General features: G+C 37.3%; 1 protein-coding gene across 3 annotated transcripts; it reads right to left on the bottom strand.

The window, feature by feature from the left end:
• Positions 1-355: 355 nt before the first annotated feature.
• ZCCHC9 (zinc finger CCHC-type containing 9) lies at positions 356-15,163 on the bottom strand. Of its 3 annotated transcripts, none has more exons than XM_043982937.1 (6): positions 15,064-15,147; positions 11,873-12,231; positions 6,453-6,603; positions 5,248-5,340; positions 3,884-3,952; positions 356-1,570 (listed from the first exon to the last, which is right to left on the bottom strand). In XM_043982937.1, the coding sequence occupies exons 2-6, from the start codon at positions 12,212-12,214 to the stop codon at positions 1,452-1,454; spliced, it is 774 nt and encodes a 257-aa protein (XP_043838872.1). In that variant the 5' UTR covers positions 12,215-12,231; positions 15,064-15,147; the 3' UTR covers positions 356-1,451. The 3 variants fall into 3 exon arrangements, with proteins under 3 accessions (XP_043838872.1, XP_043838697.1, XP_043838783.1); XM_043982762.1 differs by lacking the exon at positions 15,064-15,147 and adding an exon at positions 14,758-14,892; XM_043982848.1 differs by having other exon boundaries at positions 359-1,570; positions 15,045-15,163.
• Between the last annotated feature and the right edge of the window lie 327 nt (positions 15,164-15,490).

The raw sequence follows: 15,490 nt of genomic DNA, 5'->3' as shown, positions 1-15,490 counted from the left end.
ACTAAACAAGAGTCCAGGCACTGGAGGGGCAGCTTCAGGTGACACAGGAGTATTCTGCTCCTTCCACAGTAGGGAAAGCAAACTGAGTGTTTAGTTCCCAAGGTGGCTGCTGCTATTCTACTGCAGCTGCATCAGACTATACATTTTTTTTCAAGGTATCCAATTCTTTAAGCCTTTAGATACTGAGTTATATTTGCTGGTCTCATGTTTTTATTTCACTCCAGAAAGAAAACAGTGAAGCCTGTTAAAAAAAAAAAAAAACACTAACATTGTTCAGTTTCCCAGACATGACAACAGTGAAAAGTATCTCTTTTCTTATTTGGTAAATATTTTGCTAGCAAAGCTGCAGTAACTAATCACAGCTGTTTCCTTTAGTTATAAATGTATCCAATCAGGTAAAAATCTCAAATGAAATACACAATACACCGAGAGTCACTCTATTATACAGTACAATAGCGGAGTTATGTCTTGTGAAATGTATGTATTAAGTATGCATGGATTCATCAAATAAAACAAAGGATCTAATGTCTCCCTGATTAGTGTTCTAACTCCATTATGGTGCTGCTTCCATCTCACCCTGACTCATCTAAATACACGATCACACTACTGAGTTTTAGACTCCATTTGCTCCATGCAACAAAAAACTATCCACCTGGTCCTTTGCTAGAACTTCTCTCACCAAAATCAAGGACAAGGAGCAAAGGGGACAGGTGCTGGTAGACTTCAGTTTTGTTTAATTATAATTCTTTGCCTCTGAGAAAAACCAAAGTAGAAGCCAGCCCAATATTCCATTCTCCTTTTCCAAAAGAGAGGGACCAATTGTCAATTTTATGAAGGACCTAGTTTCCAAAGACATACAGAATACAATGACATTGGCAAATTTAGTCAGGAATGAAGTTTTTAGGAAACAGAAGCCATGATAGGTAAAGTTATTTTTATTAAATATTCAAAAGGGGAATAAATTTTAAGAAGCTAGAAAAGTTTGAGTTCTTAAAATATCATTGTACTCAAATAAATTACATAAAGAAATGTGACTTTTATAAAAATATAAAAAGCTCACCTCCAAATGCAGGTCTTGTTTTTTGACTGTTCAAATTATTTCATTATTATTAAGAAAATAAGATTTTTATCAATTGATATCATTCATGCTTTGCAGGTGCTGTTTTGTTAAGAATTAGGTCAATTTCCCCCAGAACTCCAATTTAAGGATCAAATGTTCGTTTCTGAGTGTTTCATGCTGGTGGTACTCCTCTTCGGTACTTCCTTTGCACAAAACTCCAGAAAAGGAATTTTAACGACATTCGGACTGTTGATAATATGCTTTTAGGTGATCAAATTTCCACTTGCAGTAGATGTTCAGGAATAATATCCTTGTGTGTTGAACCCAATTCTAATCCTGAAGGGTAGTCCCAGTTCAAACTATAACGCTATAAGGTGTTATCTGTCTGTTATCAAAACTTAACAACTTTGGCTACTACTTTTTTGGGTTTTTGTGGCTTGGGAGTCTCCAAAATGTCTTCATAATCTGCACTCATACCCTCAGCCCAACGACCAACTGTGACCATGTTATCTATAAAAGAAGGAAAAAAGGAGAATTCAAGAAAAAAAGAACAATGAAGACAGCTACTGGGAGCTTCAAAGAAAGTAACTAGCTTTGACGTGAATAATCACAAGGTGGGAAGACTCCATTGCTAAAGGAAAGTGTGCATTTTTGTAATTGATTATAACTCTTGATTTCAGAGTACCACAGGCAATTTCTCTTCCCAATTAGGGAAATGCAGCAACTACTTTGCATTGCACAAATTGATGAGAAGGCTCTTTCTTTCTTTCCCAGAGTTCATCATTAGTGAGTCAATGAATTCCAAGAGTCTGTAAACAGCAAGGCTTATGAAGCATCAGTTTTAAATGCACAAGATTCCACCTGTGAAATTATACACCATCTGCTTGTCATTCCTGTCATTCTGGAAGTGGCGATCCTCCCAGGAGGGAGAATTCACATTCCACTTCATCATTTTAATCTCACGGCTGAAGATATAGTAGAGCCTCGCTTTCCTCCAGACTTGACTGTGAAGAAGTACCGAGGTTGTGAAGATTAAATGCATTTTCAGGAGTTGGGGGAGTGGTAAGGTACTACCAGGCATATTTAGGCAGTATTATGGTTTTGTATTTTTTAAAATCACAAAGTCTTTTGTTTAATATTTGGGGTTTCCAGAACCTTCTGAAGAAGGGGGACTGGATGAAACCGACAACTGCATTTTGACCACAGAAAGGATGTGTAGGCTATGATGTTGACCTGCTTCCCTTCACAAGCAGCATTAGGAGCTTCCTATTCCATACAAACACTCTATGAAAGTCTCTTGTGCCTTTTATAAAAGTCTTGCCACAAGCGAGCACTTATTGCCTTTCATGACTGACAAGGACTGGTCTTATAAGCAGTAGGACAATCCTTGGCAAAATAATACATGTGAATAACATCTTTAGTATTTAAAGAGTATTCTTACTACTTCTGCACTTACACTATTTACCCAAAGCCTCTGCTTCCAGGTTTATACAAAGCAATTTAGTGTCAGGAACCTTGGAGATCTGATTTTTACTCTTGTATGTTTTTACTCTAATTTTTTCTTAGGGAATCAATACCTTGCCTTAAATAATGTTAAGTTTTAGGTGACTAAATTTTTTTTTTTTTAGTGAGGCAATTGGTGTTAAGTGACTTGCCCAGGGTCACACAGCTAGTAAGTGTTAAGTGTCTGAGGCTGGATTTGAACTCAGGTCCTCCTGACTCCAGGGCTGGTGCTCTATTCACCACGCCACCTACTGCACCTTGTGACTAAGTTTTAATGAAAGATTTTACCTTTCCTATAGATTCCGACAAAGTTCCTCAGTAAAGTTCTTCACAATCCACAAGTACAAGGAGTAGACTATTCAGGACTTAATCAATAATTGTTTATCACTAAAATTAGGCAGGCACCTCACTTGTCCTTTTTGTCATTACAGCATCTGGCATTTTTTGGCTTATTTTATTATCTCTATCAAAGGATGACCAAATAGACTTGACAGTCATGCCAATCAATCTGTCAACCTTTTAAGCTATGATAAAAGGTAGAGAAAATTACTTGCTAAAATAAGGATTTTATTTATAAAGAAATTTCAATGATCTTGACTCTCCACAGACATTCACAATCAAGTGGTTGTAATTTTCAGCCTGCCCTAACTCCATGTAACCATTTAGTGGCAAAATTAGTGTGAGGAAAACTGAAAATGTAGGAGAAATGACTTGTGGCCATCAGCAAGGCTGGCATATATGGCATAATATAAGACTGGTCATTTATGATTCTAGTCATTGGCAGAAATCTTGAAATGCTTTCTGAATTATTTTTTTTTAAAGTTAACTATTAGCCAGAATATCCTTTGCTCTGACTGTGTGGGTCAAGAGTGTTTACATAGTCCTAAGTGTTTATTTTTCAAGAGACTTCTGCTAAGCAATTCAACTAATGAAAAAGCTATGAGAAGAGTTATGGGAAACTGATGAAGAGTCAAGGGAAACTGATGCTTACAACATAAAACTCTACACTTTCCTTCATATTTCAAGGTAAATTTCTTTTCAGAAAAAGCTCAATTAAATTCTATTTATTTAGTTACAATCCCCCCCCTCCCCATTTGGGGCACTAGAAAAAAGCTAATTAATTAATTAGTTCAATGGGCACTAATATACACATACAACAATATAGTAATGGAAAGATTCATAAGTCAAAATTAGTTGGTAAGAGATTAAAACATGCTTGTAGGAAATTATGGTGTCATTTTAATTCCCATTGTCTCTGAATGGAAGCTACCAATCACAGAGAGCACCAAAGAATATAGGGAAGTTTAAATGAGATCTCACCTGAATTCTGATTTTCAGGGCAATCTTTCTTAAAATGTTCCACAGAACCACAAAGTCTACAACCACCACCTGTTGAAACAAAAAAGTTCAATCCACCTTACCTCTGGAAAACTATTAACTTTACAAAGCACTGTCAGAGTCTGTCTTGTGATACTCACAGAAAAGAGGTGCCCCTAGCTATCTCACAAGTTGATTGTATCACAAGAGATAGATGTATATTCATAGTATGTGTATACACATATCTAATGTATGTATGTGTATATACACACGCACAGGTAAAATGAATGCTTTCTGTCTTTATATTGATCATGTCAAATACTACACACACACACAAACAAACATTCTCCCAAGTGACAAAGAAAAATGATTCAGCAAAAACATCCTTAACTTTGGCTATATCTGACAATGAGTATAATATTCCATTCTGGTAGTTGCCTATCTCCCTGCCCTGAATGGGGAGTTATGCTTCTGGGATCTTCATAGCAAGGGAGGAAAACCCCTCTATTCATCCACAACCACTCTTGCTTTTGATTTGAAATTGTAGAAGAGCTAGAAGACAAGGAAAACTCAACTTCTAGCTGGTAGTCCAAGTGGATCCCAGAGGATAAGAAGAGAGGTGTATATGAGCTGTGTCTCAGACACAATGGTCATGTATTTGTAGGCTCATTTTATGGATGAATAACCATGAGAGTAAAGCTTTAACCACCTCAGGTTTCATCTCAATTACTGAAAGATGTGGTGAGGTGGTTTAATTATGAGTAAATTAAAAGTATGAATGTGAGTCAATTCCAAAACCATTTAGATAAAATATAAAAACTCAAGTGATAAACATTGATAAATCAAATTCTTGTAATGTTAAAAGGGACTGACTGTACTTCACACATTTTTCATAAGATACATACTTTACCTCAACTTAGCTAAAACCATCATCAAAAACCAAACAACTGCGTAATGCTTCTTAAAAGGAAAACCTATGTCTACTTTTAAGGAATGACAGCTTTATGTACATCAGAGCACAAGAAAACATTGATGGGGGAAAAAAAAACTAACATTAGCTAACAGATGCAGTTTGCCATCGCAGTTTATTACTACACTGAAAAGTAAAAATCTACATTATACTGTCACAAATTATGTCAAAGTATACAAAAAAGGTTGATATATATGCTCTGGTTGCTTTGCATAGAATTTATTGATATATGGAGGAAAGTTAACATTTCCTAGTTATAGCATATATATTACAGAAAAGAACTGATCTTCCAAGGGTTTGCAAACTACTAAATTGTTCTATTCAAAAGGAAAGTTATATTCCAACTTTTTTTTTTAATCAACATTTGTCCTATTTCATATCCAAAAATAGTTCTCACCTTCAGCATAAAGTCCTTTAGGATTATCAGGACAAGATCTAGATAGATGTCCCATCTCTCCACAAATGAAACATTTTGCAAAAGGAAATTCTCCTGTAAAGATAAATATTTCTTGTCTTATTCACGTTCATAAATGCACATCATAGACAATCTAGAATTATTTTAAAATATTCTGCATGGAAGCAAAAGTATTTTAATGTTTGGTTCATTTAGGACAATCAAAACAAAATTACTAATTAACTCATGCTCAAAAATAATTATATTAAAATTTTTAGAAATTATCATTTTTTTTTCTTCTCACTTCCCCCTCCTAACTGGGAAAAAAAAAAAGAAAAAGGAAAAAAATTATTATAAGTAAACATATTTAAGCAGAACAAAGTCCTAAATTGGCCATGGTCTAGCACCTTTTCTGAATAATTACTTTGGGGGAGCAGAAAGAATGGGCCCCTCTACTTCACCCAGGCTGAGATTCAGGGGTTACACAAGGGCCTGATGACACTACTAATGAGCACAGGAGCACTGACCTGCTCTGACCTGCTCTGGTTTGGCCCTTCCAGGGCAGCCTGGTTACAAATCCCTGCTCCTGAGGGTACACCATATTAGTACATTACTTGGGTGAAGGACTTAGTATGAATACCTAACTGGTCCTAGTGCACTGAAGTTCAGAAGTTCCCAAGCTCAAGTGATCCACTAGCCTCACCCTCCCTGAGAACAGGGACTACAAGTATGCACCATCATGCCCAATTAATGATAATGATATTTTCAGCGTACATGGGAATAATTAAATCTTAGTCATCAAAAAACTAGTATGAAAACTTCTATCTTCTCCTCTCCACCACCCATCCCTTTCATGAGACTGAGTCTCTCTATTTCACTCAAGTTGAAAAAATAGTAGTCACTCCTAAGTCCAAAACCACTGTAGATCAGCACAGAAGTCTTGACCTCTCTTTTTGCTTTGGTTACTCCATTTCTGACCTGGGCTCCCTAGGCAGCCTAGTGGCTGCCCCCTACTAAGGGTTCATCATATTAGTCTTGGACTTATTGTGGACCCTAGCCCTACTGAAGCTTAGAACTTTGGAACTCAAATGATTCACTAACTGCAACCTCCCCTAGTAAAAGGGATTACAGCTGTGCACCACTATGCCTGGTCCCTGTCTCTTTTTCCTAATAATAATAATTAAAAAAAAAAAAGTGAAAAGACATACCCATAGCTGGGTCTACTTTGGCTTTGCATTTGGTTATTTCATGTTCAGTGGACCCACACCGGTAACAGATTCCAGTACCCATATCTTGACTCTCAAGGACAGCAGGGCAGTCTGCAACTCCATGGCCTGGCTTTCTGCAATGATAACAAACCTGGGAAGATAAAAACAAGTTAAGTCCTTAAATTGTTAAAATCAACACTAATTGATTGTGCTATATGTGAAATGATGAGCAAGATGCTCTCAAAAAAACCTGTAAAGTTTTACATGAACTGAGGCAAAGTGAAATGAGCAGAAACAAGAGAACATTGTATCTAGTAAAGGCAATACTGTATGATGATGAGCTGTAAATGACTTAACTATACAATGATCCAAGACAATTCTGAAGAACTTATGTTGAAAAATGCTACCCATCTCCAGAAAAAGAACTGATGGAGTCTGAATGCAGATTGAGACATACCTTTTCATGTTTGTTTGTTTTTTTGTCTGTGTTTTCTTTCACAACATGACTAATATGGAAATATGTTTTACATGACTGCAGATGTATAATCTACATTAAATTGTTTACCTTCTCAATGGGGGGGGGGTAGAATCTGGAATTCAAATTTTAAAAAAAGAATGCTAAAATTTGTTTTTACACATAATTGGGGAAAAATATTAAATTTATACACACACACATGTGAAATGATGAGCAGTCTGGTTTTAGAAAAATATGGAGGGGCAGTTAGGTGATGCAGAGGATAGAGCACCAGCCCTGGAGTCGGGAGGACCTGAGTTCAAATCCGGCCTCAGACACTTGACACTTACTAGCTGTGTGACCCTGGGCAAGTCACTTAACCTCAATTACCTAACCAAAAAAAAAAAAAAAGAAAAGAAAAAAGAAAGAAAGATATGTAAAGTCTTGCATGAAATAATGCAGAGTGAAGCAAGCAGAACCAATAAAACATTGTACACAATAAAAGCAATACTGTTCAGAGTAACTGTGAATTACTAAGCTATTTTGAGTAATATGATCATTCAAATCAACCATGAAGGACTTATGAAGGAAAATGCTATCCACCTCTACAGATGAACTAATAAATATGAGTATGTATTATATAATTTCACATAGTTATCTATGTCAAATGCTGGCCTTCTTTCACGTGGGGTTGGGAGGGCGTAAAGGAGAGGGACAACTCAGAACTCAAAATGTAACAAAAAAGTTAATGGCATTCTTTGCTGTCAATGATACTTTTAAAACTTGTCCATTCCAATTTCTAATTTACTCTCTAACTTCTTTTTCATAAATCTCAACTTGATAATATAAGCAGCATGGTATACTGAAACCTCACTTGACTTGGACTCAGAAGACTGGGTTTGAATGCTGACACCACCACTTCCCGGTGATATAACCTTGTCCAAGTCACTCACCCTCTTAAAGTTTGTTTCCTCATCTATGGATAATACTACTGAATAATAACATTTGTATTATTGGGCCTCACAGCTTTGTAAATCTTAAAGCTACTAATATAGATTGAAATATGCCATAATGCCTATTTAAAGGTTTTCACAATGTGTGTAAAATTTTAATCCTCAAAGTGTCCTGTCCTTGAGTCTCAGGATACAAAAGTCCCTGCAAAAAGCTGTAGTCAATGAAACAGAGATTATTCAGTGTTGAACATGGTGTTAAGAAATCTGAATTCACTGTAGAACATATATATAAGGTCTAAAAATCTACATTCACAACATTTGCAACTTTCATCTAACTGGGATGGATTTGATTTAAATCAAATCAAACTGAATTATGATTCAAATTACTAGTCAAGATGACTTAATTTAATCATGTTTTTCCTTAAAGTATATTATTATAGTATGATATAACCTTAATACACGCTCATCACAACTCGGAAATAGACACAGGTTTTCATTTTTAGAAAATATATGTTATACATTTTAAAAGTGTTTATTTTTATATTTTGTAAAATTAATCTTATTACCATTTCAGAAAATGGAATGACTGTATCTTGAAAGGCAAATTTTCTCCAATTTAAAAGAGAAAGGATATTTCTTTCCTCATACTCATATGGTTTATTTACCTAGCACAACAAGCTTATTTACAGGATCAATGCTCTAGAGCAGGAAGGGACATTAATTAGCCTAACTCCCTCATTTTACAGAAGAGGTAACTAAGACCCAGAAAGAATAACTCATTTATCCAAGGCCATATGGGTAATTAAGTAGCAGAGCTGGGCATAGAACAGAAGTCCCATAGAAGTTCAGCACCTTTTTTTCAACTGTTCCCTGCTCTCTGCATATCATTCAGTCCTCAGCAACAAACATTTATCATTACATTAGCAAATGAATTTTAAATTATTTTAGATATAAATATGAAATGTGGAAATTCTTAAAATCAAAGTAAGTAAAGACGAGGTGATACTGTAGACATAGAGCCAGTCTTGGAATCAACAAGCCCTTGATCAAGTATCAATCAAGATTCCCCCATTAACTCCTTGAAGGCAGAAACAGTCCTGCCTTTTTTTGTATCCCAGATGCTTAGTATAGTGTCTGGCACATAATAAATGTTTATTGATTGAGTGATTGGGTTTAAGTCCTGACTCTGATACATGCTGGCAGTGTAACACTGGTCAAGTCACTTAACTTTTTAGTGCCCTAGGCTACTCTCTAAGACTACTAAACTGAGATACAAAACACTGATAGGAGAATCTTCCTCACTACAAATTGGCTACGTCAATAAAATTTAATGAAATGGAAAAGAACATCAAAAATTGCCCTGGATTATGCAGCTATTGGTCTTCATTTTCTTCTTCCTGTTTATTCACACTGGAAAAGATAAGCTTTCTTACTTTTCAGTTCACCAATGACTTCTCAATTTAGAATGAATTAGTTCACTGGGGAAAAAATCCTTTGTACAACTGCAAAAGCGGCTGCTGCTTAAAGCTAGATTGTCACTTCAACATATTCAGATTCTTGATGAATACAGGTGCTTAGATGACATGACCTTTAAAACTTCATCAGCAAACATGAATTTCTTGAATGGCTTTACTCTCAGCATTAAAATTTATCATACTTAGTGTTAGAGTATAATCTTCTAAAGCAGGGGTCAGCATACTACTGCCCAATCATGCCAGGTGCCTATTTTTGTACAATCTGAACTCAGAATGGATTTTACATTTTTAAATACTATGAAACTTTATTTAAAAATATAAAAGTTCCTGGATCATATAAAAACAGGCACTGGCAAGATTTAGCTTGCAGGCGGCAGTTTGCAAACCCATGTTCTATAGCACAGAAATATTGACCCTGTTATCAAATATTAAGAATACTATTAATGAGCACAGATGACAAGAGCCATGCACTATTTATAAAAAGGTTACATAAACATATTGTTTTAAGTTTAATGTAATGTTGAGCTCTGATGTTTATGACATGTTCAAGCTTTATTTTGAAACTGTATATCCTTTTTATTAAAATTTTAAAAAAATGTAATGTGAATTAGATTTTTAAAATTTCTGTTAAAAATAATGGGTTTTACTTATCCTAATTATAAAAGAGGGCAGCTAGGTGACACAATGGCTAGAATATAGGGCCCAGAGTCAGGAACACTTATCTTCCTGAGGTCAAATCTGGCCTCAGACACTGACTAGCTGTGTGATTCTGGACAAATTACTTAACCCAGTTTGCCTCAGTTTCCTTCCCTGTAAAATGAGCTGGAGAAGGAAATGGCAAACCACTCCAGTATCTTTGCCAAGAAAACCCCAAATGGGGTCATGAAGAGTCAGATGCAACTGAAATGACTGAACAACAACAAATTCTAACAGAAATACTTAGAATGCTCTACACAAGTCTGCCCATTTGAGAAATAGCTTCCTAGGTGTTATCTCTAAATACACAGCTATAAAAAAACTTTCTAATATCATGGAATCTCTGAAATTTTAGAGAGGGAAGAGACCTTAATGATCATCTAAGATCCACCCCCTTAATTTTACAGTTGAAGAAACCAAAGCTCAGAAAGCTGAAGAAATTTTAACCAAGACGATAGTAACAGACTCTCGAATCTAAACTCTTTACCCTGACTACTATGCTAATTCAAGATGCCTGTATAGAACCTCTCTACCCTTAAAAAGTATAACAGAAATAGCAGGATTAATAACTGGCATAAAAGCCTAGTCTTAATATATTTTGGAAGCTTATTGCAATCCAAGTCTAAGTGATAAGTACTTAGAGAACAAGAAGCCATGAAAAGAAAGTATCATTTGTACATTTACGTATGGTATATCAGATATGCCAAAGTCCTCTAAAAATTAATATGGTGTCACCAGCAGAACTCCCTTTCAAAGTATGTCGATCCAGAGAAAGAACTGATGGGGAATCTGAATTGAAACATACTATTTTTTCAAATTTTTTTGGGGGGAGGGGGGTGTCTGTTTTCTTTCAAAATATGTGTACCATCTCAGGGTGGGAGGAGGGGAGGGAGAGATTTTGGATCTCAAAATTTTTAAGATGAATGTTAAAAACTGTTTTTACATGTACTCAAAAAAACCTATAAAGCAGAATAAGGTTTTCAATTGACATATATAATGAAGACAGCAGAAACCTACAGAGTTCTGATGCCAACTCTGCAACTAACTAGTATGACATCTTATGGCGCCTTCTCTGTTCTGTAGTTTTCTCATTTGTATAATAGGATTTTAAAGCACTTAATGTTATCATAATAAGAAGTGCAGGAATTATGTGTGCATGAAATATCAAACATATTGGGCATTATACCCTTGCATATAATGTAAATATATTACACTTTGCTGTAAGGAAGATATAGATTATAAGTATTTTTTGAACAAGAAGCCATGATGAGAAAATATTGTTTTGCTTGAAAACAGTTTGACAAAACAAATAAGAAAACTGAAGAACAGAAAAGACAACTTAACAAACATATCAGATCATTTCAAAGCTGGCATTAAAACTCCACAGGACTATGCTGCCCCCTGGTACATGTTTCAAGTGAGAAAAGAAGCCATCCTCTTCAACATCATACTTTGAAAAGGAATTCTGCTGATGGCAAAAACACTTCCAAACAATTCAGAAACTATTCTTTATAGTTACATCATTTAAAAGGCATTTATTATCTTAACTTGTACAATTATGCTATAAGTTGGACCTTGAATTCTGGAGAAAAAGTAGTATATAAATCTAGTAAATATTGACATTAGATTTATATAGTGCTAGTAAATATATGATGTCTATTGAAGGAACAAGAATCACAGCAGATGAGAAACAACAGGCTGATCTAGACTAGTGAAGGGAATATTCAAATCAATGAGGTCATGGATCCACCAAGTATTGAATATTTAAATATGAATGCTGTGATAATAAGAAAAGGCTATGGCTAGTAAGAACTAAAAGAAAGCAAACATGGATGATCCTACCTGTGCGTTTTTCTTTATTTTTTGTCTTTTCAACCTCCTTCCTTCTCGCCGACTATCTTTTCTGAGAGCTGTTGCTATTTCTTCTCTTACTTGTAGGCTATCTGCTGCCATCAGCTTCCCATTCTGTTTTAGATATTCCATGAACCCATTTACATCTTGATTGGTATAAGATGTCTTCTTTTTGTTTTTTGATGGGGCTCCATCATTCTTAAGGGAGAGACCACTATCCTTTTGTAGATTTTGGGTGGCTCCCTCTGTAGAGCCCTTCTTCATATCTTCCCATGATGTTGCCTTCAGAGCCTTCTTATTATGTGCTGTGTTAGTTCGTGCCCACCTGGTCATGGTTTCAACTAAGGTACCTTACCAATTAAAAAACCAAAACAAAACAAAACATGGTTGATCAATCTTCACTTTTAAAACAATGATCTAAAGATATATAGTTTCACTAAGTGTAGTTTTCTAGACCCTGTATATATTCTTATTAACATATTTAAATGTCATAATTACTAAAAAAATTTTACTCCCAGCGTGAATTTATTTATAAACATGTATTGCAACATATAGATCTAAGTTTGCAATACAAATTTAGCCTCTGCAAAAAATGCTACACACACACCATACCACTATGAGGAAAAAGCCTATTCAATTACTAGTTCAGAGTTGAAAGCACTTTCAATACCTCAATTTGTTTCAATAAAGAAAACTCATAACAGTAATCGGTAAGTCATCCTTTCTAGCTATTTGTCTTCTTATCTGTAAGTCACACATTATCCTCCCATTTTCTTGTTGTTTGCTGTAATTGGATATTTTAGGGAATTCGTTTGTAGGGCAGACTTGACTATGTACAGAGATCTTGTCCTTTAATCTCAAGTTCATTACTGCAAATCTCCCCTGTGGATTTATAAATCTGAGTAAATAAAACCTTTCTTAAATCATCTGTTCTCTGCTGACAAATCATTTCACCCTGTTGACCCAAGAATTTGCTTATTCAAGATCAAAAGCTTATGACAAGTTAATCAAGAGTTCACACAATCTTATAGGGATTTATATCCCTGTAAGATGTGATTTTATTGGAATAGGGAACTTCCACTTGAATAAACTCTTATAAATGCAAGTTGCCACCTTCTCTGCAACTTGCTGTCTTAATATAGTCACCTAGAGACCTTGGGGTTAAAGTGACTTGCTCTGGGTCACACAGCCAGGGTATGTCAGAAGTAGAACTTGAACCCACATCTTTATCTTATTGTTTCTGAAGCTGGCTTTCTATGCCAGGACTCCTTGACACACAATCTTATACTCAAATTAATATTTCTTGTATGAACCATCATTCAGGGCACTACACCACATTAAAACCAGAGTTCTTGCTAAGACCTTACATTCTAAAATACATGGGCCTTTAAAACAGCAACTCATAGCACTATATAAATATAAGCTATTTCTATGCTGAAATCTTTAAAGGGTTGTGACTTCACCAGAGGAAGTATCCACAGCAATATAGACCAAACCTTCTTCTTGTTTTCTCATCTTATGCAATTCCAATTCTTTTTCTCTTAAATACTCCTCAGAACAAACCTACAGGCCATGAACTTGGGGTTATGTGTATGTCTATACACACACACACATAAAAAGATAGATACAGATAACTCTATTTCAAGATCATCTTGTTTCCTCTGTAACCCTATGTATTTTTTTTTACATTATTTTATTCTGAGAAGAGATCCATCTGGTTTTACCAGACTGTCAAAGGGGTCCATGACATAAAAACCATTAAGAATCCCTGTCATAGTCAGGCAGGGAATTGGGGGTGGGGGAGAAGGGTGTCTCTTGAACAAAGGAGCTCTGAGCTGCAGGGCACTAGGATCAATTAGAGTGTTCATACTAAGTCTGGCATCAATGTAGTGAGGGGGTAGAGAGGGGAGACATAAAGGGAGAGGGGTGACTGGCTGGCACAGGTTGGAATAAGAGAAAGTCAAAGATCCTGAACTTCAAAGTAGTGGGATCAGGTCCTCTGGGTAGTCCCTGAACTTCCAGTCTGGATAAGACAGGGGGAATCGGTCTCAAAAATGTATGCATTTTAAAATCTCTGCTTAGAGAATCCATCTAAGGCAATGAAATCCTTCTGAAAAATAATTATTATGATACTGACACATACTTAAGGTCAGAAGGGACAAGCAATTTAATGTCAATTCACATACCACATAGACTGGTACTTGTGCTTTTGTATATGACACAAGGGGCACTGAAATGGAGAGAGCAAAGGTAAACAATCAAAAGTGAGCTTTATGAATTAAGCAGGTTTTTGAAAAGTATGCAGCCGCGGTATTTTCCCCTAGGAACACTACCAGTTTTCTTTGGAAAGACTCTGCATTCCCAGGTCACCAAAGAGCTATATTATCAGTGCCAGGCCTGACATTTCCTTTCCAGGACTTGGACAGGTCAATTAACATTCAACCAGGGTGCGAACCACGAGATTTTGGTATAATGAATGTCTTTAAACATCAAATACCCTCAACGTTAGGGCGAGTCCTACCAGCCACAGACACCTGACGCAAAACGAGGCCAACCCTCATCTCCCCATTTTACAGAAGACGAAAACAAAGGGGAGGGTTCAGCTGAGCACAGGGGCAGTGGGAGCACATGCTCCCGGGGGGCTGTGGGTTCAAATCCCATCTCCGTCACTTAAGCGTGTAACCTTGGGCAAGTCGCTTAACCCAAAATGAAGGCTGGGGAGGGTCTTTGGATACCAGTGCGATCCAGAGTTGGCAGAAGCGCACTCTCGGATTCTTGGGGTCGGGGGGATGGTGGTGTGCAGGGCAACATTTGTCAAAGTCCACCATTTAACAGATGGGGAAAACTGAGGCACTGAAAAGGGGAAAGGGACTTACCCTCCTGCCCAAGGTCCCTGTGAGGGAACCCCGTAAAAAGACTAAAACCCCCTACCACCGCCTAATTGGCCCCAGCCCCAGCTCCGTGGGGTCAGTCGGGAACCTCTCCGCTCTACCCCAGAGGGGCGGAGCACACGGGGTCCGCAGTCTCACGCCCACCCCGCAGGGGCCTATGGGAAACAGGAGGCCGCTGGGGAGAGGAGGCGGGTAGTGAGGAGAACTGAAGAGCCTCGAGTTTCCTCCGGCCCCCCACTCCACAACCCAGGGCGTGCGTGGACCCTCCTCACCTTCAACGCACGTGCCTACCCCGGAGCGAGGCCCCCGAACACCAGGCAGGAGCGACCGAAAGTGACGCCGTAGAGAGCTCACGAGGCACCCGGAAGAGGAAATCCAAACTCCAAACAGCCCCGCTCTGTCACTTCCGGTGATTGCTGCCACCTAGAGTCGCCTCGCGCCACGTTTCGAGCTTGGCGCCATGGTGGGGGTGGGGGGGAAAGCTTTGGGTTGCCACCCCGCCCCGCGCATGCGGCTTTCCCGTATAACCCAACCTCGCCCCCTCCCCCCGCTCCGGTCACAAATAAAAGACCGACCCGGAGACCTGGTGCTCTCCATATCCCTAGTGCTGAGCACCATGCTTGGTATAAAATAAACGCATAATAAATGCTGATTGATTGATAAGGAGTCAGGTCTCCATGGAGAGAATAAGCTTGTTTGGAGCAGTGCCTTTTTTTTA

The sequence above is a fragment of the Dromiciops gliroides genome, chromosome 1 (genome assembly GCF_019393635.1).
Source record: "Dromiciops gliroides isolate mDroGli1 chromosome 1, mDroGli1.pri, whole genome shotgun sequence".
NCBI lineage: Eukaryota > Metazoa > Chordata > Mammalia > Microbiotheria > Microbiotheriidae > Dromiciops > Dromiciops gliroides.
The sequence above is the reverse complement of the archived record's forward strand: the minus strand, read 5'-3'. Positions and strand labels throughout refer to the sequence as shown.